This window comes from Mus caroli, unplaced genomic scaffold, assembly GCF_978045245.1.
Source record: "Mus caroli unplaced genomic scaffold, Mus_caroli_1 scaffold_18, whole genome shotgun sequence".
In the NCBI taxonomy this organism is placed as follows: Eukaryota; Metazoa; Chordata; class Mammalia; order Rodentia; family Muridae; genus Mus; species Mus caroli.
In genome coordinates, this window is record NW_028227273.1 from 10,133,800 (window position 1) to 10,159,683 (window position 25,884).

General features: G+C 47.8%; 1 protein-coding gene across 1 annotated transcript; it reads left to right on the forward strand.

The window, feature by feature from the left end:
* Positions 1-9: 9 nt before the first annotated feature.
* Positions 10-23,940, forward strand: Abcg5 (ATP binding cassette subfamily G member 5). Its single transcript, XM_021149107.3, has 13 exons — positions 10-313; positions 915-1,036; positions 6,919-7,055; positions 7,141-7,239; positions 9,611-9,743; positions 11,076-11,215; positions 12,093-12,222; positions 12,896-13,109; positions 13,209-13,414; positions 14,266-14,404; positions 17,839-18,024; positions 22,238-22,350; positions 23,505-23,940. Exons 1-13 carry the CDS (start codon positions 168-170, stop codon positions 23,696-23,698), a joined length of 1,959 nt encoding a protein of 652 aa, XP_021004766.1. The 5' UTR covers positions 10-167; the 3' UTR covers positions 23,699-23,940.
* Positions 23,941-25,884: the final 1,944 nt, after the last annotated feature.

Genomic DNA, 25,884 nt, shown 5'->3' on the forward strand with positions numbered 1-25,884 from the left:
GGTACATCAGATAATGGCATCGTTGGCCAAATTGGTGAACTGTTGTCTCACGAGGATTCCAGGGCTGGGTAGGATCGGACAGGGCACTCCCATTGGCTCCTCAGTTAAAGCTGCTCTGGAGCCGGACAGGCCACTAGAAAATTCACTGCGTTTGCTTTCTGCTGGCCATGGGTGAGCTGCCCTTTCTGAGTCCAGAGGGAGCCAGAGGGCCTCACAGCAACAGAGGGTCTCCGAGCTCCCTGGAGCAAGGTTCAGTCACAGGCACGGAGGCTCGGCACAGCTTAGGTGTCCTGCATGTGTCCTACAGCGTCAGGTAAGGGGACCCCACAGCAAAAAGCTAGGCTTCCCATCCTCTCTGATTGCCTTTTCTGAATGGGTGGGTGGGCCTGTGGGCTTTGGGCTGTCTGTCCATCAGATCAGGGTGAAAGTGGACAGTCTGTAACAACAGTGAGTCGCTCCTCCTCCTCCTGCGCAGGGCAGAGCCTGGACATTAAAACATGCCCTGCCTGAAGCCACTTGCTGCTTCTCACCGATTTCTGCTCTCCCCCTTCCTTGACTCGCCCACCACCTGCCCTGTGTAGACAGAGAAGGCTCGGAGAGTAGGGGTGCTGAGGGCACAAAGTGGAATGAACACGGCTGAAAGAATGCAGAGTTCACCTCAAGAATAAAGCAGTGTGCAGGTGTACCATCTCCCAGTCAGAGACCCAGTAATCAGAGCAGCTAACGGGAGGCACCCGCCTTGAGTGGTGGCCAACTTGTCATTACACCTCCAAGGACAACAGAGTGGTACATAAGGCTAAAACAGAGTTGTCAACCTGTCCAGGGGCAACTGGGATGGGGTAGGGCTGGGAGCAGGGGTCTGGCGCCTTCCAGGACCCTACTCTGCCTTTGCCCTTGTGGGATTTCCTTTAAAGCAACCGTGTTGGGCCCTGGTGGAACATCAAAACATGCCAGCAGAAGTGGGACAGGCAAATCCTCAAAGATGTCTCCTTGTACATTGAGAGTGGCCAGATTATGTGCATCTTAGGCAGCTCAGGTAAGTGCCTGGGGGGGGGGGGGGGCTCCTGTACTTCTAAGGCAGGCTCTGGGAGGCTTTGGCTCCGTCTAAGCACAATGTTTAAGAAGTAAGTTTAAGTTGTAGAGAGGCAGTCATGCATTTGGCATTTGAATACAATCTGGTGACTTGTCTGGCTGTGAATAGAACCTAGTACCAAAGTAAAATCTTGAGGAAAATCCCTGGAAAGAGTGGAAAGTCCTGCCTAACATGTAAGTGCCTTCTTTGCTTGTTTGATTAACTGTGATGCTAGAGAGCAAACCCAGAGCCTTAGACATGCTCAGTAAGCCCTCTGCCCCAGAGCCTTGGGCAAGCTCAGTAAACCCAAGCTCAGTAAAGCCCCAGCGCCCCAGCCCCAGATGTATTTCCCTCCCTTCCTCCTTCCCATCCTTTCCTTTCCCTTCCCCCTTTCTCCCCTCTTTTTCTTCTTTCCTTCTATCTTTCTTTCTTTTCTTTCCTTCCTTTCTTCCTTTCTTTTCTTTTCTTTTTTTTTCTTTTCTTTTCTTTTCTTTCTTCCTTCCTTCCTTCCTTTCTTTCTTCCTTTCTTCCTTTCTTTCTTACTTTGCATTCTGCTCACTGTCCTTCTCCTGGCCACCCCTCCTGCTTGTTTGATTGACTGTGGTGCAGGGAGGCCTAGGAGAGCTAAGAGCCCAGGTCAGTTGACTCTGTTGAGGGCCCAGGTCAGTTGACTCTGTTGGTCTTCCTGTGGAGTTCCTTCGAAGGCCCCCAATTCTACTTTCAACTGATATTCCCACATCTGGAAAGTTCTTGTCAAGGAGTTGTTAGGCAGGACTTAACTTCTATTCCTGACGCTAGTTGTCTTTTCATTATGATGGTCATCAGACACACAGTTGAGAACAGAGACCACTATAAAAGACCTCATGTTACTATCCAGTCTCACCGAGCACACCAAGCACACCAGGCTTTCTTTGGGCCTCTCTCTTCAGGAGGTAAGCATCACACACACTGCACTGAGCCCACCTGTGTGTATTCCCCGTGTCTCACTCTTCTTTCCAGGTGAGATTTTAACCTTTGAACGTGACTTCCATGTTTGTTTTGTGTTCTTCCACTAACTGTCATTATCCTCTGAGGGGTTTCCTCCTCTGCCCCTGCAAAACCTATAGCTGTAAAGTTTCCTATCTGCAGCAGCTGGGGAGGGGTACACTGGCCCAGAAGAGGGGCTCTGGGTAGCATGCCGCAGTGTTCGCAACACTGGGTTATTCTGAATGCCTCTGCTTAACGATTCTGGCATATTAGACTCACAGAACGCTCTTGACTGAGCAGCACCTTGTAAACAGTCAGCATTTAACTGTCCCCTTGCCTTGTGCTCTCTTAGAAACAGGCAGTGTAAGGCTGTGGGGAGACTCAGGTATGACACTGTTGGGTGTAGCTGAGAGTGAGTCCCACAGCTGTGACAGGAGCTTGTCCTTCCTGTGGAAATGAGAGGCCTGGTGCTCTAGGGAGGATGGAGGGCCACGGGGTGTAGCCCTCTGAATGTAGTTCATGCGGTGTCCAAAGTGGTTCTCACCAGAGAAAGTTGCTATGAAAGAAGGGCTGACACCTGCGTCCCTCTGGCTTCTGTCTTATCATGCGGCAGCTCGGAACCTGTTGACTCACAATGACACCTACCGTGGTGCTGTGCAGCCAGAAGGCCAGACACATGAGGCTAGCCCATTTGAATGTTAAGTCTCCAAGACTGTGGGTCAACACACACACAGACCACACACACACATACAGACCACACACACACAGACCACACACACACAGACCACACACACACACACACACACACACACACAGATACACAAACTGACACACACTGAGATAGACTAACAGACACATACACAGAGATAGACAGACAGACAGACAGACACACACACACACACACACATCTATGATTACTCTGCCTTGGGCGTCCAGTCTCGGGAGTTTTCCTATAGCAATACAAAACAGATTTCTAGCCTCAGATTAAATCCATGAGTATCCATCCAAGCACAACTATATGACAATAGATGAAGAATAAATGAAATAATAACAACAATAATAAGCAACAGTTAATTTGCTGACTGTCTTAGTCTAATTAGGTTTCTGTAAGAACAGAATCATATGGTGAAAAGAATCACTAGGTGACTTATGAGCAAGAGTGTGGATTCCTCAGACTTCAAGAGACTGACAGCCAAGACCAAAGGCCTGACAGAGCTGTCTGTGGTGAGGGCTGGGTACTAGCTGTTTGTCACTGTGGGCAAAACACTTGGCATAAATGGTTTAAAGAAGGACAGATGTGTTTTGGCTCACGCTTTCTAAGAGTTCAGCCCATCACAGTGAGAGGCAAGCAGAACGCTTATATCATGATGGATGATAAGCTTAGAGAGGAGTCAGGAAGGGTGGGAACAAGATACATCCAAGGAGCACCCCCCGAGGAGCACCCCCCGAGGAGCACCCCCCGAGGAGCACCCCCGAGGAGCACTACAGTGATCTACTTCTTCCAGCTAGTCACCCCCTCCTAAAGTTCCCAGAATTCCCACAAGCAGCACCAGCAACTGGGGATCTAAGAGGCTGGGGGCGGGGGGGGGGGCACATTTTATATTCAAGTTACAGCCGCTGGCTTCTCCAGAACTGGTATTTTCTGGCTCTAATCTCACATAATGGAAGAGTTGTGGGATTTCTCCCAAGTCTCTTACATTTTTAGTTAATTAATTAAATTACTTTGTGTGTGTGTGTATGTGCAGGGGCTTGTGTTTGTGAAGGCCTGCAATCAACCTAGGTGTCTTCTTTTTTGTGCTTGTATTTTGTTTGTGGGTAGATGTGAGTGTGTGTGTGTGTGTGTGTGGTTTTTTGTTTTGATTCCTTTCCTCTTTCTTTCTTTCTTTCTTTCTTTCTTTCTTTCTTTCTTTCTTTCTTTCTTTCTTTCTTTCTTTCTTTCTTTTCAGCCCTGGCTGGTCTGGAAGTTGCTATGTAGACCCAACCTGCTCTCTCAAACTCAGAGCTCTACCTGTTTCTGCCTCCAGATTTCTGGGCTTAAAGTTATGTGCTGCCACTATTGGCTTCCCATCTTGTTTTCTGAGACAAAGTCTATGAGTTCTACCTGGAACTTACTGATTCGGCAAGGCTGCTGGGAAGCCAGTGAGCCCCAGAGACCCTCCTGTTTCTGCCTCTGTGGTGCCAGGATTACAAGTGTCACTATGCTGGCTTTGTTTACTGGGGTTTTAATGCTCATCTTCACGCTTGGACAATGAGCAGTTTTCCAACTGAACCATCTCCCTGACCCTCAGGCTCTTTCCTAAGTACACTAACTTCAGTTGTGAGGGCAATGTCTTATCAGCTTCCAATATACTTCATAATTCTGCTTCAGTCACCTTGTGTGTGACTAAGAATCTACCTCCTAGGCTGCCATACTTATGTAGTAAGTTAGTCCTTGGCGTTGTTTCGTGAGAACCAGAGGGGAGAGAAGGCCAGGGGGAAGCCCAAAGGTCTCTGTGTGAGGCTGAGAAGCTGCAGGGACAGACAGACCAACAGACAGAGAGACAGAGAGAAAGGGCAGGCAGCAGGAACAAATGCCAAGGAGGGGTTGAGGCATCGCTCTACCTTGTAGAGTTGAGGCTCTGCTTAGAGAAACCTCACTGAAAGGGCAGGGCTCACGGCTGGGAAGTCAGGTCATAAATCCCTCTGAGGGCCACTGTCCTCTTTCTCCTCTTCCTTCTTCCTTCCTCCTTCTCTGCCCCCACCTCTTCCTCTCTCTCTCTCTCTCTCTCTCTCTCTCTCTCTCTCTCTCTCTCTCTCTCTCTCTCTCTCTCTCTCTTTGTGTGTGTGTAACAGGAGGTTGAACCAAATGTTCTACAACTGAGCCATTCCCCCAGCCCACGATTTATTTTTTTCTCTTATTACAAGAAAATATTTCTATGCCCACACGTTGGTTTCAGGCAGTTTACAAATACACTGACTGTGATAATGAGTCTTTTCTGCAGCGAGGCAGTTGAGCTAACACCCATAAATACAGGTGGGGAGACGACAACTGCTAAAGTTTCCCCACATGAACTACACTCTTAATGTCACTGGAAAACAATTGCAAACAGCCTCCCCAATATGCGTGGGCGGAAGAGCCACGGAGTGAGTCTCGTGAACAGCGAGGTGTAATAAACAGTGTATTATCAACATTTACAGGTTACAAACCACCATTGAAGACATCTGGAAGCCCATTCCTTTAAAGGAGGCACTTGTTCTCCTTTCTGCTCCACACGACCCGCACATGCGTGCTAACTCCCGAGTTCGGTCAGACATGGTTTAGACACAATGGTGGTTGCTGTAGGGACTTATCTTTGGACCCCTCAAAGCAAAAGCAGTTTCTACAAAATGCTTGGATAGAAGATCTTCTGTCTGGCCCTGTGTGAGCGGCTCAGCCTGGCAGAATTCCCTTCAGAGCCTCCTGCCTGTGTTCTTGTTAGTAAGTCTGGTTAGCTAGCAGGAATCACCAGGAAAAGTCTGCCCTGTCTCTAGGGGTTCTGGGACCCAGGCTAACCTGTGTATGATGTGACCTTGGGGAAACAAAACAAAACAAAACAGAGATGCATGTTCCTCTGTCACCTCAAGGTCCAGGCAGCTGCTTTTCTAGAACTCTGCGTTTGGGGTAGCAGGGGTAGCAACTGGCTGGCTGTAGCCAAGGCTCTGGGTACAGGCTGAGGTTGCTTTCGCCAAAGGCTGCTAAGCCAGTGTCCCTCACACTCTAACACTCGTGGAAACTTGTTAAAAATCTGAGTCACAGTCAGTAGACCTGTGAGTCTCCATTTCAGGGTCTCAGACCACAAGTCAGAAGAGTCAGAAGGCTATAGCAAGGCCATGTAGATTCATGCAGAGCTTGACAGGCTTAGGGGATCACAAAAAGCAATTTATGTCCTAGGCCAAATGCTTCCAACAGCCCTCCCCCGGGGTCTCTCTCTCTCTCTCTCTCTCTCACACACACACACACACACACACACACACTCACACACAGACACACACTCACACACACACACTCACACACAGACTCACACACACACACTCACACACACACACACACTCACACACACACACACTCACACACACAAACACACACTCACACACACAAACACACACACTCACACAGATACACACACACACACAAACACACACACACACACAAACACACACACAGAGACTGTTTTTTATTTTGTTTGTTTTTCTGGTTTTGTTTTGTTTTGTTTTGTTTGATAGGGCTTCTCTGTGTAGCCTTGGCTGTCCAAGAACTCACTCTGTAGACCAGGCTGGCTTCACACTCACAGAGATCTACCTGCCTCTGCCTCCTGCCTCCCTAGTTCTGGGATTCAGACCCTGGGCCACCACTTCCCAGCAACCTGCATTTTTCTCAACCCAAATTCCCCCCACTATTTATTTATGCATGTGTGTATGTGCACGGGCAAATGCATGCCATGGTGTGCGTGTATGTGGAAAGTCAGAGGACAAGTTTTGATAATTCAGGATCTCCTTTTACCTCTGGGACTGAAGTCAGGTCCTCGGGTTTGGCTGCAAGCACCCTTCTGAGCCCTCTTTTATAAAGAGTAAAAATGCGAAGCTTCTTCAGGCCTGGATTCCAGTTCTGTCATTACCAAGGGCAAGAGGACTGCTTTCCTGTCACCAAATCCTGAAGACACTTCCATGTGGTGTTTGGCCTCTTTACTTGGCGTGTCCCAGTTCACTCAGAGGATAAACTGGAAAGATTTATTTAAACCCTGGGATTTTGACCACGGGCCATGGTGCAGTCAGGGTCCCATTGAAACACAAAAGGTCTGGAGAAGTGCCCCCATTCTCACCGTGCAGAGGCTCCTCCAGGGCCTTCTCTTGTCACCCCCTAGGCTCAGGGAAGACCACGCTGCTGGACGCCATCTCCGGGAGGCTGCGGCGAACTGGGACCCTGGAAGGGGAGGTGTTTGTGAACGGCTGCGGGCTGCGCAGGGACCAGTTCCAAGACTGCTTCTCCTACGTCCTGCAGGTGGGCGTGTCCCTGGCCCTAGCCTGCCCGGGCTCTGGCCCCTACCCCCGGGATTTCGACGACCCTGGTGTCCCCTTTCCTGCAGAGCGACGTTTTTCTGAGCAGCCTCACTGTGCGCGAGACGTTGCGATACACAGCGATGCTGGCCCTCAGCCGCAGCTCCGAGGACTTCTACAACAAGAAGGTACTTGAAGTTAAAGCCTAGTGAAGGCCAGTTCCCCAAGGGACAAGACCAGGTGCCTCACCAGCTCCTCCTCTGGCCACCCCTGGTCCTCCTGTTTTTCTGTTGGTTTGTTTGTTTTGTTTTGATTTGTTTTTTTAATCTTTGCTTCACGCTTGTATTCACCTCCACCTCTGCCATCCTAAGCGGCAGCTACATGAGCTGTCTGAACATCTGAAATGTGACCACTCCAACCCAAGTGTGCTTATGCCTCTGGTTCCGTCCTTCCATCACGTGGCTTCAGGGGATCCAATTCAGGTGGTCGGTGCTGTTACCCACTTATCTGTCTTGTCTTTACGGGGCTTCATGCATGCCAAGGAGACTAAGTTTCTTCCATTAAGGAAGAAACTATGGAGTCATTTTTCATCTAGGTTTGTTTGTTGACCACACCCATTTTGCAAGTAGCTGTAAACAAATTCACCTTGATCTTAGAAACATTGCTTCGTTCAGTCTGAACTGTGAAGGCCTGGGAAACCTGGGGAAAAAAATAGCACCAGGCAGGGCTGTCACCTGCAACAGGAAAAGCTCCCTAAGAAATAGGTGGGCGTCTTACCGAGCTCTTGGGAAAGTGAGCAGACAGTTTTTACTTAAGAATCCTGGACAGCTGGATCCAGGGAGGCAGTTGGCTGGAGGTGCCCAGCCCCCACATAGCGATGCCTCAGCCATCTATCTCTCCCACTAAGGTTACCCAGAGAGCTCAGGGGTGGGTGTTACATGGGTCCTGTCTCTGGTGTCCTCTCTGATCGGCACTCCTCAGGCTTGTATAAATACAGTATCTTACTGATATTAATATTATCTCACTGATATCTAATATAAGCTGGGGGAGGGAACTTCATCTCCACCCCATGGGGGAAACCCACACCCTCTGACTCCACGCTTTCTTGGGAGCCCTACAGTCTGAGAGGACATGTATACTCTCCTGGGAGATGGTTGTGCAGAAACATGTTCACGTGGCTTGGTGGGCCTAGCCGGGCGACAGAGGAAGAGACAAGCCATGTGGTCCCTCTGCAGCCGTCTCTCTGCTTGCTTTAGTAATTTCTTTAAATCTAAAATGATAGGAGAAATCCCACTTAAAGTTTTTTGAGAAGGGAGCTGGAGAGATGGCTCTGTAGATAAGTGGCTAAGAGCACTGGCTGGTTCTTCAGAGGACCAAGCAGGGTTCCATTCAGAGCACCCACAAGTCAGGCAAAGCTCCGCTCTGGGATCCTTCCATCTAACTCCAAGAGGAGACTCTGTTTTTTTTTTGTTTTTGTTTTTGTTTTTCCCCAGATCAGATCTTACTGGCTTTCTGATAGCTTGCCTCGTTTCTCCTTCGCATCTTCTGTAGGCCAGGGCTTCATTTCCGCTGGTGACTCTGGCTGCTCTTCTCTGGAACTCCGCTCCAAAAGCTACTACATCTCTTTCCCTGCAGTCATATTGTGGCTCTTTTTCGAAGAAATGTGCCAGTTTCTTTCCTTTTTTACTTTTTTTTTTTTCATTTTGAAAGGGACACAATCTCATTAAAGGCAGATAGGAACAAATTCTTGGCTATATTATTTCATTCCTGCCCCTGCTTCCCCCAGGGCTTCCTGCAGACTCGGGCATCGAGGAAGGAGAGAGGTAGAGATTTCCCAAAGGTCTCTGGGGGGCTGCAGTAAACCGAAGCAGGGGAGGGAGAAAGGGCAGCCTTCTTAGCAAGCCAGTGAGCGCTGTTTTGGAATGTTATGGTGTGGGGAATAAGAAGCGGACTGCAGGGAGCCGCAGGGTAGGAGAATGGAGAGGATTGGTGGGGAATTAGAAGCCTGGACAAGCACAGAGCTGTGGATTATATGTTGGGGACTCTTTGAAGTTTCCCGAAGAGATTTGAGTAAAGATTAGAATGGCTTTTAATTACTTTTGGAGGTTGGATTATATTCCTTTGATCTAAAACCACATTGTGATTGGCCACTTGAGCCTCCAGGACTTACTTCGGTTACAAAGGGGATACGGGGGCCACTTCAAACCAAATTGTTTTTTTTTTAAAGCACAAAAAATGTTTATGATAATAAAATTTCAAAACCCAAATACTTAACATAATCTATGTCATAATTATGCCTTTGGGACATTTTTCTGTTGCAAGAATAAGCAATTTTTTTCTCCCCAGGGACTTAAAACTTTTATTTAAATCTGACTGGTGTATTATGTATTAAACTAAGGTGGATTTTATTAATGGACTTTTCTACCCAGGGTATGGTGAGTCTGAAAGTAGCCCTTGTACTTTAGAGCAGTGTTATCTCTCTGGGGCCATCACAACCCATAAACTGAAGTATCAGCCATAGATACAGGTGGCAGCCCTGGGGTATTGTGTCTCTTACAGGTAGAGGCAGTCATGACAGAGCTGAGCCTGAGCCACGTGGCAGACCAAATGATTGGCAGCTATAATTTTGGGGGAATTTCCAGTGGCGAGCGGCGCCGAGTTTCCATCGCAGCCCAACTCCTTCAGGACCCCAGTAAGTGGGACACAAACCGTTCACCAGATGCTAACGGGGTGTCCTTTGTGTGTCCTTTGTGTGTCCTTGTGCGCTTGAGGCTCTGTCCTCACAGTTCCCAGGTAAAAATGGTTTGTGTAGGATTGGGTTCCCCGGGCTTTTGAAAATTCGAGATTCCAATTTTAGAAAATGTCATGTAGCTCATTTCCTGGTGAGGGTTTGTAATTGGGAGACAGTCCCTTAACTTATCACAGTTCAGCCTTACAGAAACGTGAAAGTGATACACACTCAACTGAACTTTGAACGTTGATCCTCTCTCAGACTAATGATAAATGGTAGCACATCCCCTCATGATGCTAGGTAGCAGCAGTGAGCCCGTGAGAGGAAATGACTGGCCCTGCAGTGCGCTGTTACCCAGCTAAGTTGCTCAGTAGGTTGGGCGTATTAAGTGCATCTTCAGTTTATACCATGGTTTCCCTTCACCATGGTTACCATGGCTACCAGGTTGTGTATCTGTGGTCCACTAGAGCCTTCCATGAATATGAGGCCCACCCTGTCCATGCTGACTTATGAGCACAGAACCGTTATGCCCCATAGGGAAGGACCATGGGTTCTGGAACGATGAGAGGTATTTATGAGTGTATGTACCGTGGGGAAGAGGTTATGAAGGTGAGGTAGCCAGTCCTCTGCCTCCCCCTGCCTGGTTTGCTCATTCTCCCAACTTGACCAACCTTACCACTTACGTGCTCCTTCAAGAGGTCATTTTGCAGCTGGACTCTTTCTTTACTCTGTATTAGAATAAACCTGCCTCTTCTGATGGCGCTTGGTCAGGAGATGATAAAAAGCCCTCGTCACTTCTTGGGTAGACATGGGATATAGTTAAAGCGTCTAAGGAGCCCAGCCAATTCCTGTCCATCTACTGACACTTCAGACCTTGTTTCTTCCTTCTGCTGTGCAAAGACCAGACCTCATTAATACTGCCAAGTGCCCTGGTATGAAACAGGGTTGGGCTAGGTAAACGTTAGCTACTTCCTTACCCTCCCTAAGCCTGCCTGCTATCCCTGGTCTCTGTCAGTGTCCCAGGCATGGAGCCCAAGTAGTTCAAAGTACAAAGAGGCCTGATACGGTCTCTCTCCTGTCTCCAGGTGTACTCCAGAGCTGAGAGCTGGGTCGTCCCAGGTCAGGTTCTTTCTCCTGGGCTCAGGTTGAAAGCCAGTCTCCATGTGGCTACTTCTCACCACGCAGTTTGGATGGGGTACGGCATCTCAATGAAGGACTGGTCAGAAACCCTGAGGTTTAAGTACAGAGCATGCTGGGCAATGGTTCAGACCCCTGACCCTTCTTTGCCGGCAGAGGTCATGATGCTAGATGAGCCGACCACAGGACTGGACTGCATGACTGCAAATCAAATTGTCCTTCTCTTGGCTGAGCTGGCTCGCAGGGACCGAATTGTGATTGTCACCATCCACCAGCCTCGCTCTGAGCTCTTCCAAGTAAGGGAATGCACTGAACCCAATGGTAGGAGCATCATGTCTTGAACTAGGAATGGCAGGGCCGGGTAAAGAGCACACGCCAGCAATGAGAGAACATGGGCTGCTTTACACAGTACCGAAGGCATGCCAAGCATAGTCTATACACTAGCTCATTCAGGCCACCATCATTTAGTCCACAAAGCAATCCTGGGGCTAAGCATCCACATACACACTTGAAGGGAGAAAAGGGGACAAGTTAGAAATGACTCAAAATGGAGCCGGAATCACACAGCTGGTAAAATGCTGCTGGTGGCAGCTTGGAGAGATGACTCCGTTGGTAATGTGCTTGCTGTGAGTTTGGACTCCCCATGCCTGTAAAAGCTGGGCACTGAGGCGCATGCTGGTACCCAGTGCAAGGGAGGTAGAGGCAGGAAGGTCTCTGGAGCTTGCTGGCCATTTTGTCTAGCTGAATCCCTAAGTTCAGTAAGGGACACTGTCTCAAACAAGATGGAGAGTAATTAAGCAAGACACATGATGTTGATGTGTGCATGTACACACACACACACACACACACACACACACACACACACGGGGAGGGGAGGCACCTGGCAGTGGTGTCATGACTTAGTTAGCCACCAAAGCCCCATTTCATCACCACATTATAGATTTTATCCCAAAGAAACTTCATTTGATACCCATGGCATCCTTTTAGTTAGCCGGTATTTGTTTGTTTGTCAATAGATGATGATTTAATATTTCAAAACCAAGCAACACACAAAACACCTCTCAGTGGCCCAAGTGTGATTGATTCTGGGACTCAGAGGCATATAGCAACACCCATATATGGGAGTAACCCAGGCTGTGGAGCACACAATAACACCATCTATTGCCCAAGCAGCACTTCGACAAAATTGCCATCCTGACTTACGGAGAGTTGGTGTTCTGTGGCACCCCAGAGGAGATGCTTGGATTCTTCAATAACTGTGGCTACCCCTGTCCTGAACATTCCAACCCCTTTGATTTCTACAGTAAGTGTATTTTTAAAAATGTTTACTATCATGGCTGTTTGGAAATATGTTTTAATTGTGTGTGTGTGTGTGTGTGTGTTCACTCCTGTGCCTGCATGCACATTCGTGCTATAGTCTACATGTAGAGAGGTTAGCGGACAACCAACCAGAGAAGTAGGCTCTCTCCTTTTACAACATGGATTCTAGGGATCAAAGTCAGGTCATCAGGCTTGGTTGCAATCGCCTTTACCCGCTGAGCCATCTTGCCAACCCTAAATCTTCCTTATCTTTGATTTTGGCATGGATGACACCGGCTCTTCTAGGCTTTTGGTTTAGTGACTTTTGCTTATGCCTTTGTTTTGATATTCTCTTTTTTTTTCAAGGAGTTAATTTGGCAGGTCAGTTAACCTGCCTCTACTGACTGAGCAGAGCATAAGATGGGGCCTCTCTCTCAGACTGTCAGAGAAAAACTAGTCGCATTTTGGAATCCTCCCAGGCAGTTGTCATGGGATGCTCATAGCCTTTCTGGGTAGCTTTAGACATTCTAGTGTACCAGACAGTCATTAGTGATAAGAGCTTCTTCATTGAGATAGGGTAAAGAGTGGCTGATGAATCATGTATGATTGCTCATTGTGTGCTTGTATGTGTGTGCATGTGTATTTAGAAACACATATGTTTTGGGTAAAACTTTTAGTGGACTTGACATCAGTGGACACCCAAAGCAGAGAGCGGGAAGTAGAAACGTACAAGCGAGTACAGATGCTGGAATCCGCCTTCAAGGAATCTGACATCTGTCACAAAATTCTGGAGAATATTGAAAGAGCAAGATACCTGAAAACCTTACCCACGGTTCCTTTCAAAACAAAAGATCCTCCGGGGGTGTTCGGCAAGCTTGGTGTCCTGCTGAGGTAAGAGCCTTGGAAACACAGCCAAGGGCTGTCTTAGCTCTTCACACTCATTTACAATGATGAAATAAAGAAGCTGAAATGGTCTTGTTTGGTTTTCAGGCGAGTAACAAGAAACTTAATGAGGAATAAGCAGGCAGTGATTATGCGTCTCGTTCAGAATCTGATCATGGGCCTCTTCCTCATTTTTTACCTTCTCCGCGTCCAGAACAACATGCTAAAGGGGGCTGTGCAGGACCGCGTGGGGCTGCTCTATCAGCTTGTGGGTGCCACCCCATACACCGGCATGCTCAATGCTGTGAATCTGTGTAAGTGCCTGTGTGTGTGTGGGGGGGGTGGAGCTCTCTCTCCCCCAAGACTGTGTGCTCCAGACGTTGCCTTCCAAAAGCTCACCATTAGAAAGGAATTTCTCTAAGATAAGCCTGCCCTTCTCTCAGTTCTCCGAGGAAAGGTGATTTACTGTAGATCCCCTTGATGTGAGCTCACCAAATGGGCATCTCTGAGGGTTGAAGGACCCAGAAAACGCCAGGTGATGTGGTTTAGAATTTGAAAAGAGATTTTCATCATTTCACTCTTGTTAGACTAGGACTTTCAGTTGGCGCAGACTCGGTTATCATGCTGGATCCTATTTTGGAAGAGCCAACACCTATTTTTTAAACCCAGTGGGGACCCAGAGGCAGCACTGTGCTGCCTGGCGCTATGGTTTGCCGGTTGCAGAATAGGCATTGGAGGAACTTCCAAAATGTGACACCAAGGGCAGGGAAGAGGGAAGACCCGTGCTTTGGAAAGTTGGCTGCAGACGGGGCGGAGGGTGATGTTTAAGCCTCTGCCTCTACCAGGCTTTTCCAGCTCCTGGGAAGCAATGTCCTGGCTGCTGTGGGGACCAGGGTCCTGCAGGAGAGGACAAGTGACTCTGAGTCACTCACTCACACCCCCTTTCTGTGCGCTTTATTACTTTAGAGAGAAGAGAGCAAAGTGTGGGGTCTTTGCTACCACACTGTCCCCAGGTAGTGTGTAGATTTTTGAGGTGGGAGCACATGTATTGTCTTTTCGTGATTCTGGCCACCATCTTGGCTGACGTCGAGATCAGCCTGGGTAGCCTTCCCTCCCTCAGCGGTGCAGTGACTGACTGTTTCTCGGAACACATCTTCTATGCCAGTTCCCATGCTGAGAGCCGTCAGCGACCAGGAGAGTCAGGATGGCCTGTATCAGAAGTGGCAGATGCTGCTCGCCTACGTCCTGCACGCCCTCCCCTTCAGCGTCATCGCCACGGTGATTTTCAGCAGTGTGTGTTATTGGTAAGGCGGTGTCCAGGGACATTCGGATCCCCTGAGCCAGGTTCCTCATGGGGTCACGGAGGTGATGGGCCACGTGTGATGCAGCTAGCTCCCGGGAGAACCGCTCCATCCATGTCTATGCAATAACCTGCCTTGCAGGGCACACATTTTATTACGAATAACCCCCCCCCCCAGGGCTGCTTGGGACTCAAGAGCAGCCAGCACGACTGTGTCATACTCTGAGGGTCTGGGCTACAGAAGAGTGCTCACAAGAAGCTGGGACACAGGTGCCGGGGCTAGCTGGCCTCCCCAGGGCATAGCAGCCCCTCAACCTGAAGCTTTGCTGATGGAGCTGCACATCACAGTTTGGTGGGTGGAGAGGGCTTCAGGGAAGAGAATGGCTACGGGAAGAAGGCATTGGGAACCACATCACTTCTGCGGGTTTTGCTCTTTATTTCTTAGACCTTTGTTGCTTAGAGCTTAGAACGGTTCCCCATCTGTCTCTGCCCTGTCTCTTCCCTATGTGGCTCTGCTGTAGAAAGCCACGGAGAACACAAGTTGACTTGTCCTGACTCCACTAGTGACAAGGGAGAGAGGACTCTGGGCAGGTCTCCGAGACACTGTCTCTCTTCACTGCCTGGTGTCCTCTGCAGGTGCTCCTAGCTGCAACCTCTGCAGTTCCCGTGCCATGCAACATGAACTGTGTATATAAGCTGCACGCATGCAAGTGTAAGACAACCAAGGGCAGGCAGGCTTAGGCTCCAGAACGAAGGGTTTGCAGGGCTTGGCGCATGCTCTCAGGAGGCACTTTTACTCAGAGGACAGAGGTGAGGCGCATGCACTATGAGCATGCTCAGTACCAGGACAGGTTGAAGGAGGGAAGGCATGACATGAGGAGGTCATTGGCCATTGACATCTTCCAGAAGTCTAGAGCACAGTGGGGTGCAGTCTGGTTTACAGGGCAACAGGGCATGAGCTGACAGGAGCAGTGAGTATATGAGCTGGTACTGGCTAGGATGAAGAGGGACATTGGCTTAATCCTTATACGTTCCTTGTATATTTCTTTCATCAAATTGTTGTCACCAGTGACAGTGTGTCTTAAACTCTCATTAGGCTGGGGGGAGTGCAGCATGCACCCCACTTGGAGAGCAAGGAAAGAAACCAGCATGAGCCCCATGGCTACTGGGCTTAAGGAGTAGTTGTCTTAGAATATGGTAAGGAAAACCATTAAAAATCTATTTGAGGACTTGAGGTGTAGCTCCGTGAGAAGGCTCTCCTAGAGTCCAGAGTTAGATTCCCCAGCGCTGCAAACTTAACATGCAGGCCAACAGATCGGGAGTAGATGAGCACTCCACCCAAAGTAGTTATGCCCAGTTACGTATACGGGGGTGTCAGAGCTGCATGGCACTGTGAATGCAAGTGAACCTAGTCATGGAGGGAAACACACCACACATACACACACACACACACACACACACCACACACACACACACATACACACACATACACACACCACACACACACATACACACACCACACACACACATACACACACCACACACACACATACACACACCACACACATACACACACCACACACATACACACACCACACACATACACACACCACACACACACCACACACACACCACACCACACACACACCACACACACACCACACACACACACCACACCACACACACCACACACACACTACACATACACATACACACACACACACCACACATACAGACACACACACACACACACATACACACACCACACACACAGAGACAGACAGACACAGACACAGAGAGAAAGAGAAATACAGATAGATAGATAGATAGATAGATAGATAGATAGATAGAGATAGATACATAGATACATACATAAATAGATGATAGACAGAGAGATGATAGGTGATAGATAGATAGATAGATAGATAGATAGATAGGCAGACAGACAGACAGACAGACAGACAGAAATTCACATAGCAGAAGGTAAGTTCTCTTTCTGAGAATGGAGAAGAGAGTGAGATTGGGGCACTGAGAGAGAAAGTAACTTAAATACAGGTCTATGCACCATGATGATCTTCCCCTGGACCCCAGGATGTAAAGAGAAAACCTTAGGGGATCTCAAAGCCAGCTAAGGCAAAATAGCGACGTGGAAGAGCGGATCCAGTTGGCACTGCAAGGCCATGCTGACTTCTGACCCCTGAAGTGGGCAGGGTTCCTAGGACAGAGGTACAGAGGGGAGCAAGCACAGGAGTCAGAGAGGCCTGGGGGCGAGGGGCAGAGGCCAGGCTTGAAAACGTCAGGCTGAATTTTTGCAAGTGGAAGATTCTGATCACTGTCAAGCGAGGGGCTGAGGTTAGGCAGTGGAGACCAGATGACCAGGAGCCGCTTCCGTGTCAAGGAAGTTAGAAGAGTGAGGGAAAAGGCTGGGGTGGAGACTGATCCTTGCCCTCACACTATAAAAATGTTAAAGGCGACAGAATGTTTTAAGACTATGACCAGAAGACTATGACAGAGAAGAAAATTAACATAATAAAAACCATGGTGATTTGAGCAAGGGAAAGGAGAGCCTTCAAGGCTGGCGGGGAGGCTGCACATTGCAGATCAAACATGGTTTGTTTGTTTGTTTGTTTGTTTTGTTTTGTTTTCTTTCCTTTGCTCTACAAACAGACTGATGGGCCCCCAAGTCTAACGAGAGTTTAAAACACACTATCTGGGCTGGGGATGTGGCTCAGTTGGTAGAGCATTTGCCCAAGTTGCACAAAGCCTTGGGTTCAATAGTCAGCACGGCATAAAAACTGGCTGCCACGACAATCCAAAAGTTCAACTTTCTTGGGTGGAATCCGTACAAAGACACACTGTCGCCGGTGAGAGTAAGTTGATGAAAGACATGTGTGAGGAAAGTACAGAGATACAGGTTAGCTTGTTTCCAAGAATAGGAAGGTCAAGTCAAGGCTCTTAGAATAAATGACACTACAGAGATGGAGTGGGAGGGTAATGTGTGGATGGTGAGCGACTGCATGCTGGCAATGATCCTACAGAATAGGGATGGGGTCAGGGCGGCACGGTGGGGGAGCCCTGGGCGTTGGGGTAGGAATGGCAGGAAGACCACAGTTATTTATGAAGAGACCAGGAGAGTTCAACAGCCCTGCACATGCCAGGCTGGGAGGCTGTTGTCTAAGCAATTTAATATTTTACCGTGAGAGCTCGAGGAGCTGTAACAAGCAATGCACACTGAGTTGAAGGCAATAGAAGCAACTGTGATAATAAGTGGGTAAACTGTCGGCTTTGTTCCTACGAGGGCTGACAAAGGGGACTGTGGCTCCCCCTGCTATTCCCACCTCTCACTAGCCAGCAAGGGGTAGTCACGGGAGGCAAATATGGTCCTTGTCTTAAATGATAGTGTATGGGGAGAAAACTGAAGACCTCGTGTTTTTCTAGGACTCTGGGCTTGTATCCTGAGGTTGCCAGATTTGGATATTTCTCTGCTGCTCTTTTGGCCCCTCACTTAATTGGAGAATTTCTAACACTTGTGCTGCTTGGTATAGTCCAAAACCCTAATATTGTCAACAGTATAGTGGCTCTGCTCAGCATCTCTGGGCTGCTTGTTGGATCTGGATTTATCAGGTAAGAAGAAATGATTGGAGCGATTTCTGTCTGGCAGGATGTGTGGTCAATGACTGTCATCGAGCAAAGCCAGGCTCTCTCAGTGGCACTGCTAGACTCAGCACTTGTAGTCTGGGATGGCTCTACCACTTGCCAACCATTACTGCCTCAGACTTTGAACTGTTCAGTTTGCTAGAAAGATGCCTTCTCGGTAGAAATCAGGACACAACCACGTAAGCACATTACTGCTGTGCCTCACGTGTAACCGCTAGTAAAACAAAAGACACGAAGCGATCTGGATTCTCTAGGAGACTCTCAGCCCAATTTTACAGCCAAACTGTGCACTTTAGCTCACATCTAACCGGTACAAGTAATGCTCAATTCCCATTTTAAACATTTTTATTTTTATTTCATGTGTGTGCTCGAGGGCCTGCATGTATGTATATGCACCATGTATGTGTTGGTGCCTATAAAGGTCTGAAGAAGGCAGAAGATCCCCTGAAACTGGAGTTACAGATGGTCATGAGCCACCGTGTAGGTGGTAGGAACCTAACTCAGGACCTCTGCAAGAGCAGCCGAGTGCTCTCACACAGTTAAGCCATCTCTTCAGAACCCTGTACACTAGTGAAGGGGATGTGGCTGACCTGGCTAATCCCCCGTCCTCGCACTAGCCAGCAAGGAGGCAAGCATCGGTGCTCTGGAATTAAAATCAGTCAAGTAAGGAAAGAGCCAACAGGATAAAGTGCTATTCAAGAGAGAATAAAGATTAGTGGACATGTGCCAAAGTCAACACTGAAATTCTCTGGATGATATTTAATTTCTATTTGCATTTTACTTTATAATTTTCCTATCATATACCATTTTACAACCAAGAGCACACACATGCAATGCACATATGTTTTACAATTAGTCACAGAAAGGGTCTAAAAATGTAAAGAGTTAAATCTGTCTAAGCAACACTACATGTGGGATCCAGTAGGGAGCCCTAAGGGAATGGTGATGGCTTTGTTTACTTAGCTTAAAGGGCTGGTGCAGTGCTCAGAGGGAAAATGGCTTTCTGCAAGCAGGAGGACCCGAGTGTGGGCTCCCCACATGCACACAAAAGTCATGGCCTGTAGCCCCAGCAGAGACAGAGGGATTGCTGGAACCAGCCTGGCCCCCAAATCACAACCTTCAGGTTCAGTAGGACCTGATGGAGACAGACAGAGAAGAATACATGGTATCTTCTTCTGGGCTCCTATGTGTGCTCATGAACACACAAATACACACATGAGAACACACACACACACACACACACGCGCGCGCACAAAGATACACACAGGAGCACACACATATACACATGAGCACACACAAGCATGCACATACACACACAAGCATGCACATACACACACAAGCATGCACATACACATGAGCACACACATACACACATGAGCACACATACACACACATGAGCACACACACACATGAGCACACACATACACACATGAGCACACATACACACACATGAGCACACACACACATGAGCACACACATACACACATGAGCACACATACACACACATGAGCACACACACACATGAGCACACACATACACACATGAGCACACAAGCATGCACATACACACACAAGCATGCACATACACATGAGCACACACATACACACATGAGCACACACACACACACATGAGCACACACACACATGAGCACACACATACACACATGAGCACACATACACACACATGAGCACACACACATGAGCACACACATACACACATGAGCACACAAGCATGCACATACACACACATGAGCACACACATACACACATACACACACAAGCATGCACACACACAAGCATGCACACACACCCACACTCACATACAAATACAAACACACACATATACACACAATACAAACGCACAGAAACAGAGAAACACACACACACATACATGCTCACACACACACACATCATTAAGGCCATCTTACACTGCATCCTTTCTTTAATATCTAAGACTGCCGGTCTTGAGAGCAGCAGTATGTACCATTCATCACCAGTCTTTCTTAGTGAGCAGCACAGGACCTAGAGCCAATTAAGTTTGCAAAAGTCACTGGTTAGACTGAACGAAGAAGTGAACGACTTTCTTTGGGCTGCTACACAGGGGTCAGGTGCTGGCTGTGTAGGTTCCCTTTCTGATATCGAGTATATGTGCACACGGGGCACATGTCTTGTGCTCAGCTCGGTGCACAGGGAGAGATGAGGGCACACTCCTGACCTCAAAGCAGCAGTACACAGCAGGGCAGGCCCCAGAGGGCAGTCCCTCTGGGGCCACCACCCTGTCCAGGTCTTTTTCATCTCATAGTTGGTCTTTTGCCATAGCCTGCTCCCCCTTCTTTGCTGCCTCAGTCACACCCTCCTCATTCTGCCTCTTGGCACTGCGTCCACTTCCTTAAAACACCCTGATTGTTTTCATGGTTCTTCAGGGTCAACTCATTTCAAGGCCCAGACCTACTGTTTCCCAAGCTCATCTCCCTGGCCTTCACTTCCCACCCTCGCTCGGTCTAGTGGCACTGTGGGGCTGACAGGCTTGTGCTTAGGCCATCTGCCTGCCTCCTTATGTTTTCCTTCTCCTCTGTAATTTCTTCCCCATCTACCCTTCCCAGCCCACAGTTCCTCATCTTGGAAAGCTGCCAGTAGCTCCAAGTCGAGGGTCTGGGGACCACCTGGGTATAGGAGAGACAACAAACGTGAACCGTAAGGGTGAGGTGGACAAGTGGCATTGGTTGTCGGTGTGCTCTTGTATTCTATTGTACCATTGAGGATGTGCAGTCTATGTGCCCAACTGCATGGTGAGGTCTTTAGGGATAGGATACTTAAAAATATCCCAAAGTGCCGGGCAGTGGAGCACGCCTTTAACACCTTTAACCCCAGCACTTGGGAGGCAGAGGTAGGTCCATCTCTGTGAGTTTGAGGCCAGCCTGGTCTACAGAGCGAGTTTCAAGACAGCCAGGGCCACACAGAGAAACCCTGTCTTGAAAAAACTAAAACAACAACAAGAATTCCTGAGCACCTAGGATTAGAGTCTCATAAAGAGAAATTATTTAATATATATTTGATTGTTTTACTTGTGTGAATGTCTGTGTACCACATGTATATCCGATGCCTAAGGGAGTCAGAAGAGTCTGTTGCGCCCTCTGCAACTGGAGTCACAAGTGGCTGTGGGCCACCAAGTAGGTGCTGGATTTGAACCTAGGTCCTCTACAAGAGCAAAAACTGCTCCAAACTCTTGAGCCATCTCACAGGTCCCATAATAGATGGTTACTGATAGAAACCATACAGTTGTCCAAGAGGGAATCAGTATTAGTGGGAAGTTCCTCCCGAGACAGAGTGGAAAGGAGCTTGCTTCACAGGATAAAGAAAGGAACAAGGGGCGGGGAACACCCAATCCCAAACCCGAGAGCCTCTGCTTGCAGGCTCAGCTTTTCCCCTTGTATTTTGGTGGTGGTGTTTTGTTTTGTTTTGTTTTTGAAACAGGGTGTGTGTGTGTGTCTGTGTGTGTGTGTGTGTGTAGCCCTGGCTGTCCTGAACTTAACACTGAAGACCAGGCTGCCCTCGAACTCACAGAGATCCGCCTGTCTCTACATCCCGAGTGCTGGGGTTAAAGGTGTGCTTCACCCCAGCCAGACTCCTTATATTCTGATCTGTTTCTTGAATCACCCTTAGGACCTTCAGATCTCTGCTTAGTCAGATGATGTTGTGTGTGCTAGGTGTATGATTTCTTGCATGTTTATTTAAGTAATGGAGAGAGAGAGAGAGAGAGAGAGAGAGAGAGAGAGAGAAAACAAGCCAACAGCCATGAGAGGCTTTTAGGTCTCTACTGAGATGGGCTGCCAGGTAGATGCCAGTACCACGCTGACTGACATGGAGGGGTGACTGGGATCTAGGTGGGAGTAAAGCTCACCCAGAGTGTGAACAGTCTAGTTCTACATGGTGTGAGTCTCACAAACACACATGTTATACCATAACGCCAAAATGTCAGCAGTTGTTTCTAGGTCATGGTATTTATTTCCTTACAGTTTTCCGTGTTATTTGAAGATTTCACAGTAACGGTCACTCTTATCCATAGAAATGCAAGATTATATTTAGATTAGAAAACATAAAGACATCTTTTTTTTTTTCATTTAGCAAAACTTTCCTAGAACCTATTGAATTTTCTTTCTCTTTTTCTCTTTTTTCTTAAGAAACATACAAGAAATGCCCATTCCTTTAAAAATCCTGGGTTATTTTACATTCCAAAAATACTGTTGTGAGATTCTCGTAGTCAATGAGTTCTACGGCCTGAATTTCACTTGTGGTAAGTATTCTATTTTATAATATTTTTTTTGCATGCTACTCTAACTAAGCTGAGACCCGGGCTCTCTGACTGGGCTGGGCTGGCTGGACACCAAGAGTTAGGGATTGTTGACTCTCCAGTGCTGGGATTACATGTGTCACCACGCCCAGCGTTTTGTGCGTGCACACCAAACTCAGGTCTTCTTGCTTCTGTGGCTTTGCTGACTAAGTTATTGTCCTAAGCTTCCGAAATATTGTGTTTTCATAATAAAAGTATTTTAAACCTCGATTTGAAAGAAAACCCACCATTTTCTCTGATTTAAGGCATTTAAAAAAGATATTTATTTCACCTGGGAATGTTTGCCTCCGTGTGTGTCTGTATGTGCGCTGTGTGAGTACCTAGCAGCTGGCGGAGGCCAGAAGAGGGAGGCAGGTCCCTTGGAACTGGAGTTCCAGACAGTTGTAAGCAGCTGAGTGAAGTCTGGGAAGCAAACCCATGTCCTCTACATGAGTGGACAGTGCTCTTTCTGTGGCCATCTCTACAGCCACACCCCACTCTCTCTTGTTTCTCAAAGGAAACTATTCAGAGGTCAACTTTAGTCTCCTGTCAGTAGTCAATAGCTTACGGGCACTTTGATATTCTTATAAAGTGACAGGCCTATGTAATTGCTAGTATATTCCAGATAGGCTCAGTTCTTATCTGCTGAGCACACCAAAGCAAGCTAATGTGGCCTCTGTCCCCCAAGATGTTCATAGATTACAGATGAGTAAACCCATCTTTTATGACAAAAGTCAGCCTCCAAGCTCATGACTGGGCACTGAGAACACAAGTCCCTTGGCCACTGGAAATTCCAGTGCCTGGCAGAGTTCAGTGGTTAAAAATCTTCAACTAACAATGCAGGTAACTTCAGGGCATTTGATGGTAGGTGAAGATCAGGAAGAGGATAATAAATCTAAAATACAAGCAAATAGTTTTCCATCTCCACAAAGCCAGGGTTCCTCCCCTGCCAGGCTCATGTCTGCTTCATTGCACTGTTAACTCTGGGTTCTCCAAACACTGTGTGTCTTTCATGAAGAGGGCTACTTAGAGGCCTGAGCACTTTCTCAACATCAGGGGAACATTTGTGAGTGGATAATCTGAGGCCCGGGAGAGCTGACACTGCCTTTTCCTTGCAGGTGGATCCAACACCTCTATGCTAAATCACCCGATGTGCGCCATCACCCAAGGGATCCAGTTCATCGAGAAAACCTGCCCAGGTGCCACATCCAGATTCACGGCAAACTTCCTCATCTTATATGGGTTCATCCCAGCTCTGGTCATCCTAGGGATAGTGGTTTTTAAAGTCAGGGACTACCTGATTAGCAGATAGTTAAGATGACAGGCAGGAAAGGGTTAATGGGCAGGCACACCCACTGTGGAGCACAGAGACGTACTGTCTTCAAACCGGCAGGATTCCATCTGCGACCCTTGTGTCTATCCGGAGCCCCAAGGGCAACGAGAACTCACAGCCCTCTGCTATTCCAGCTTGTGGGGCAATGCGGTGCTTGGACATTGTGACTGAACTGGTCCAATAATGTAAATAATAATAATTCATAAACCTACAGGACATTAGCTTGACTATGTGTTTTTTTTCTAGGCACAGAAAAATAAACCCATTTAAAAAATTATGTTTACATTTGATAAAGAATTTGATAAAAATAAAAAATGCTTATGATTACTGACTGAGCAATACAGGGGAAATGCTCTGGGTTTTACTGAGGAAGCCTCCTACAGACGAGGATAAGGAACTTCCGCTGCCGTTTAACCTGCCCCCCCTCCATGCTGTCCACATGATGGGGCTGGGTCACCTGACCACAGCAGACAGCTGCTGGGCAGATGTTGGTGAACACCCCTGATACGCAGCAATGAAACTGCAGGAAGAGGATGAATATTGAGCTCCAGATATCAGACAAATGTTGGCTGTTCTCCACTCTTAGCATAGCTTGCCTTTTACAATGAAGCATGTGATAGAAATGAGCTATGTGAGTCTGGGGGGCGGGGGGCAGCTGCTATGCAACGTCCACATCGAATACTAGTCAAGGGCTGGCGAGATGGCTCAGCGGGTGAGAGCAATGCTCTTCCAAAGGTCCTGAGTTCAAATCCCAGCAACCACATGATGGTTCACAGCCACCAGTAATGGGATCTGACGCCCTCTTCTGGTATGTCAGAAGTCAGCTATAGTGTACTTATGTATAATAATAAATCTTTGGGCCAGAGCGAGCAGGGAACTGAGCGAACGGGGCCAACGAGAGCGATGGGGCTGACTGGAGGGAGCAGGGTTGGCCAGAGCAAGCAGAGGTCCTAAATATTCAATTCCTAACAACTACATGATGGCTCACAACCATCTGTACAGTCGCAGTGCACTCACATACATAAAATAAATAGATAAATCTTTTAAAAAAAGAAAAGAAAACTAGTCAAGTGGTGCTTCCCCCCCCGCCCCGCCCCCACCAGGAATCCATGGTCCAGAGTTGTGGAGGGGAGGGATGCTGATAAGAGCAGACACATGAACATACTTCCAGAGATGAAATGATGGGTGTGGGCTGTTAGAAATGAATTCTCTGCTAAATGATTGATTATCTTTTTCATTGATCTGCAAGTAATTCGTGAGCAACTCTCAAATTTAATTCTCTCAATGTTACCATGGTAACGACGAGCGAGGCTCTCAGAGAGAGCGCATGAACTTGTCCTGTTACTGCGACCTAGCTTGTAAAGAATGATAAATTATAGCACTTGAAATGCCTCCCATCACAGAATGAAGGAAGCCACCGTGGAAGCCTATTGCTCAGAACTGTATTTAAGGATCTGAGGCGTCGGTACATTACCAGTATAGTATTGTCAGTTTTTATAAAAGGTCTGTGACACCAATGATTATGGTATAATAGTTACACAATGTCTTACAGATTATGTATGTCACATCAGTTATATGCAGCCTTAGAGACGTAATCTACTCAAGCAGTTCAAACAGGGTCCCTCAGGAGCCTCCTTGGAAGTCACTGATTTCAACTTGCTGAGGATAGGAGGAAGTGGAAGGGCCTTTGCTATTCACATGCAGATGAATTTCATTCTAGTTCAGGAACATCTGGGAAATTGACATTGTGAGTGACTTCACGCTATTAAATGCTAGTGATAGCACCCTAGAAACACCCCGGCTTTCAATACGAGACAGCCAGTGTCTCAAGTCACATAATGGAGAGTGATAGAAGAAAATCGACTTCCAGAACAAACACTACTATTGTTGTTATAGCTTGGGTTGTTTGCGCCATCAAGGTGCTGGCCACAGGAGGGCTTTCTCCACAGCACAGATGTGTCATAAATCCGCTGAACATTATCCCCAAATGTCAGAACCATATGCAAGACAAACAGCCAACAGACTCTTCCTCCATCAAAATGACCCAAAGGCGACTCCCTACCACACGCCCCCACCGACCTTCCTGCTCTTAGCTGACCTGCTGACTTGAAGCTGTGCCTGTAGTGTGTGAAGAGACATGCAGGTTACAAGAATACACTTTCCTG

Excerpts from the sequence above, each read along its gene's own strand:
- Abcg5 (XM_021149107.3), top strand. The coding sequence starts at position 168 with ATGGGTGAGCTGCCCTTTCTGAGTCCAGAGGGAGCCAGAGGGCCTCAC. Across the intron at positions 13,110-13,208 it reads AAGCTTGGTGTCCTGCTGAG|GCGAGTAACAAGAAACTTAA; the intron begins GTAAGAGCCTTG and ends TTTGGTTTTCAG. Across the intron at positions 13,415-14,265 it reads GCTCAATGCTGTGAATCTGT|TTCCCATGCTGAGAGCCGTC; the intron begins GTAAGTGCCTGT and ends CTTCTATGCCAG.